General features: G+C 34.4%; 1 protein-coding gene across 1 annotated transcript; it reads right to left on the reverse strand.

The window, feature by feature from the left end:
- LOC111510793 (uncharacterized) lies at window positions 1-4,449 on the reverse strand. Its single transcript, XM_023166738.2, has 5 exons — window positions 4,047-4,449; window positions 2,520-3,470; window positions 622-823; window positions 374-569; window positions 1-319 (listed from the first exon to the last, which is right to left on the reverse strand). The coding sequence occupies exons 1-5, from the start codon at window positions 4,288-4,290 to the stop codon at window positions 239-241; spliced, it is 1,674 nt and encodes a 557-aa protein (XP_023022506.2). The 5' UTR covers window positions 4,291-4,449; the 3' UTR covers window positions 1-238.

Here is a 4,449-nt window from a genome sequence, read left to right on the forward strand (position 1 = left end):
TTCAATCAATTTGTACTTTTTAATACCCTTTTTTTTCGTACATATAAGTTTCTTAATCTTAATTTTTGGCAGATACTGAGCAGCAGTTCATATGTAATTACAAATTAAGTGGAATTATTGATCTGAGCTGGTCACTTTGACGTCACAGTTGTATTTGTTACTTTCAAAGCTAAAAACCAAGTTCTTACAAAGTGAAGTAAAATACTTGAAAGAATGATCACATTCAGAAAAATGAATCTTAGCATACAAGGACAATCTCTTCCAATAAATATCGATGCAGTTCTTCGTCGTCCATAGACTTAACTTCTTCGCTATAAATCTAAAAAGAAATTATTCATCTACCAACAGTAACTTCATATTCAAGTCAACTCACCAACAGTATTCCTTCGTTCTGCTTCTCCAAAAGCCTCAATTTCAGCTCCATGAGTCCAGAAGGTATAATTTCCTTCACATTCTTCAGTCTCGTATACTCGTCCATAACCTCCAAATGCAACACTTTGTATATGCTTTTGTTGTAAGCTGTTATTCCCAGGATATTCAATCCGGGAATTTGACACGACATCTCATACCTACGAGCAGCGGTAAAAGCAGAAGTACCATCTTCAAATGATAATTACCCACCTGTTGATAGCTGTTCTAAATTTTATGTGTTTGGTATTGTCGAAGATCCTTTGCAACACTGGTCGTTTTCGCAATTGGCGACTCTGATCGTAGGGCATATCAGATTCTGGTTGAATGTTGAATTCTCTGAACATGCCGCGATCTTCATAAAACATACAAGCCAGGAGGAGGTTCAGTCTGAGTTTCGTTGGAGAGTCAGTGGCTGAAAAAAATGGAAATAATAATTTTCAGCATTCAAATTTATTGAACTAGAATGACAGACAGGCTTTGAAGAAACATGAAATACATAATGGAAACACTTTAGCTGCTAACAGAGCCTATCATAATCACTCTACTTGGAATGCCCACTTATTATTATCTAGTCAACATCGCACTGTTTTGAGTTTCAAGGCTGCAAACTTTTTAATAAACTCCCCGACAATATCAGAAATTCTAAAAATGTACACATTTTTAAATCAAGACTGAAGCAACTTCTTCTGTCAAAGAACTGCTACAGTAATGACTTTTATTTGTAATCCAATTCTATATGTGTGTATAGGAAACAATTATCTATTATTATATTTATGTGGTATACATCTGTGTATGTTGTATATATGTGTGTATTTGTATGTATATGTGTATATATGTATATACATTTGTATATTTATTTTATTTTTTTTACACATTTTTTCAATTTATAACTTTGTGACATCTATTTCGTGTAGTTTTATTTCTTTTCAATATTGTACATTGACGTTTTCCTCTTTTTTATTTGTACTTCTGCTCCTGTCGTTATACAAATCAATCTGAGTAAATAAAGAGATTATTATTATTATTTCACAAAATCAATTTTTGTTTCAAGAGAACAAAAATACTGCTGATGCAATCTTCTCATTTCTACATATAAAAAAAAATCTGTTTTTCCGTTAATCAGTTGTCGCCCCCATACGACCGACAACTCTCAGAAGTTGAGAAACTTGTGCGAGCTAAGGACTAACGAGGTCTTACCTTTTAACGTATGATTCCTAACACGGATAAGTGTATAAAGATGACAACAGTGCTAAGGCTGTAGCAGCAATATTCTGTGATTTCTCAAAAGCATTTGAGATGATCATCAGATACTGCTGGCGAAGCTTCATCGCTATTACTTCAGAGTAGTAGTACACAAACGGGTAGAATATTTGACTGCATTAAATATGGTGCACCGCAAAGTACCGTGCTAGGCCCCTTTTCTTATGACATAAGTTTGAATAGACATATACTTTATTGTCCAAGAAAATACAATCTTATTGACAAAGCTTGTTAAAAAAATATGGTATATATAACATTTCAAAGAATAAAAGAAAAGCAACAATTCAACATTGTTATATTCATCAAGATTGTAGGACGCTTTAGTTGCAAGAGCATCAACTACAAAATGTAAAATAGTGACAAGTCAAACTGACAAACAAGAAGAACAATGAAAAAAAAATTCAAATACTCTTCGATGAAGTAAAAACAGTGCCTCAATAGTGAGTGCTTAACTCTTATTGTATAAGTGTAAGTTGAGTGAATTTCGAGCTGATAGATTCATTCGATAAAATTGAGTCATCAGGTATGCGTCCTTTCTTTGGACGATTCCCACATTTTTTTTGTATCAAGATGGAGTAGTAGAAAGCCAAAAACTTTCTTTCCCAAAAATTAATCACTCCTAAAAATATAACCCCTTCAGTTCAAATCAGTACCTTCTTGGATAAGCCACCAGGGTTAATGTCAAATTAATGTTAACTATATTAATCAATTGCCATCAGGCATACTTAATATTATTTTGTTAAGTTTGGTGTCAAAAGGACTTCGTTTTCTTAGGGCAATAAACTTATTTCTTTCTGCCAAAAAAATTTCAATCAAAACAAATGTGTGAAACCTGTCGACTATCTCACCTTTAATAAAAGCAATATTTTCCTCTGTCAAAGCAAAAGGCATCAGCTCGTAAGCTCGGTAGTTCAACATCCACAAATACAACACCATTTCTATTAGAGTGGCACGATCATTTTTCAACTCGCCTGCCTCCATTCTGCTTAAAATATTAGGAACTATCACATTTTCGATGTCGCTCTCTTTGAGATACTTTGCATTCAAATTACTCAAACTCCACAGCAGCCTCTTGATATCTTTCATTCTAGGAATGTCAGGCGTGTACTTGGCCATCTCAGTGAATTTGTTCTCCTTCAAAAGCAAGATGCACCTCTCCGTGAAAACTTCGACGATGTTTTCGTCAAAGTAGAGGAAGTCCGAATACAGCGCCAGCATATGACACAGAGCAACAAACGAGTAGCGTTCTATGTTTTTATTGAAGAAAATAGCGCACGTGACGGTGGCTAGCAAATCTTCGGTTTGGTAACGATTTTGCCTGACCGTTTTTATAAGAGTTATGAGGAGAGGAGGATCTTGGAAAATATACAGGTTATCATTCAAGCTTGAAAGAACTTTGTTGAGGAAATCATGGTTGTGGATTACAGTTGAAGTTTTGTAAGTAGCGTTGCAAATAACGCAAAGATCCTCAGGAGTTAAACTCTTGATAGCATCACCTAATGAATTGATGCACTTCCTTAACAAATGATGATCTGCTTGTTTCTTTTTAAGAGCGATGTAGAAAATGAGCTGCACAATCTCTTTCCTTCCCAGAGTATCAATTCTGGTGACCAACTCGCTTACAGCTGAATTGTAGAATCTGTAATCTATGATCCTGTTCGGTATCACTTTCATATATTCATACAATATTTCAAAAATCTGTGCAGATTCCAGCTTCTTGATCTTTTCGGAGCATTCGTCGTCTAAAGTATTCAGCAACTTCAGGTATTTCTCTCTTTCGGGTACATTTTGACGAATACCTAAAAGGAAAGAAAGAAAATGGTACTCCACAAAAAAAGAGCAGAAGATGAAAATGTCAAAAACCAACACACTAATTCATCTGAAGCAATCCTGCTGAATTAGAACTAATCACAAAACATGAGTACATATACAGGGTGGCCAGAATGGCCGTCATCGATCAAATCAATGAATAAATGAAAAGCTGAAAGCTTATTGAACAATATATGTTCATATGATGTTCAAGTCTCTCGAAGGCTTTAAAAAGATCAGAATAGATTATATCAGTTTGAGACCAGTGGCCAATACCATTGAAAATATAATGAATTGCTGTTACATGATTAGTGGCAGTTGAACGTCCTTTCATAAATCTGTGTTAATTGGGGCAAATAATTTTAAAACTAATACACTTTATTGAATCAATCTATTCAATTGCTAATAATATTGCTTACATGACAATAATTTTACTCTTCTAAAAGCATCTAAACACTTTACAAAAGTTGTTAAAAATAGAAATTGGTCCGACATTTTTTATCTCACTTATATCACCCTTTTTAAAAATTGAGCATTTTCCATATTGAAGGCACAGTTATTATTACCTAGACTTCTTATCGAAGAGACCACTTTCCTCAAGTTCTTTTCTCTGCGAGTCTGACCTGTTGTGTTTTCACTGTTGAAATAAGCAAGCATGCGTCCAGTGAGAGTGCTTTCTTGATTGTCGACTATTTTGTCGCCTGTGATGGTTCTGTGGTAATTTTTTGTGTGTATTTTGCGTTGGCAGGGGCTGTTTCTGAAAACTCCCCAAAGTCTACGAAAAATGGCTCGCATGATTTTGTGCAGCATTCTCGCGTTTTTCACATCAGATAAAAGCTTTCTTACGAACCATTTTTGTTATATCTGATTTCTATGTCTTTGTTATAATCCATTTTGGAATAAAACTATAAAATAAAATTAAATGTAAAAAGTACTCAACTGACAACTGACTGAGAACTGAAGTGACAA

The sequence above is a fragment of the Leptinotarsa decemlineata genome, unplaced genomic scaffold (genome assembly GCF_025532065.1).
Source record: "Leptinotarsa decemlineata unplaced genomic scaffold, Ldec_3_MD MMD2_tig00026307_RagTag_RagTag, whole genome shotgun sequence".
Taxonomy (NCBI): Eukaryota; Metazoa; Arthropoda; class Insecta; order Coleoptera; family Chrysomelidae; genus Leptinotarsa; species Leptinotarsa decemlineata.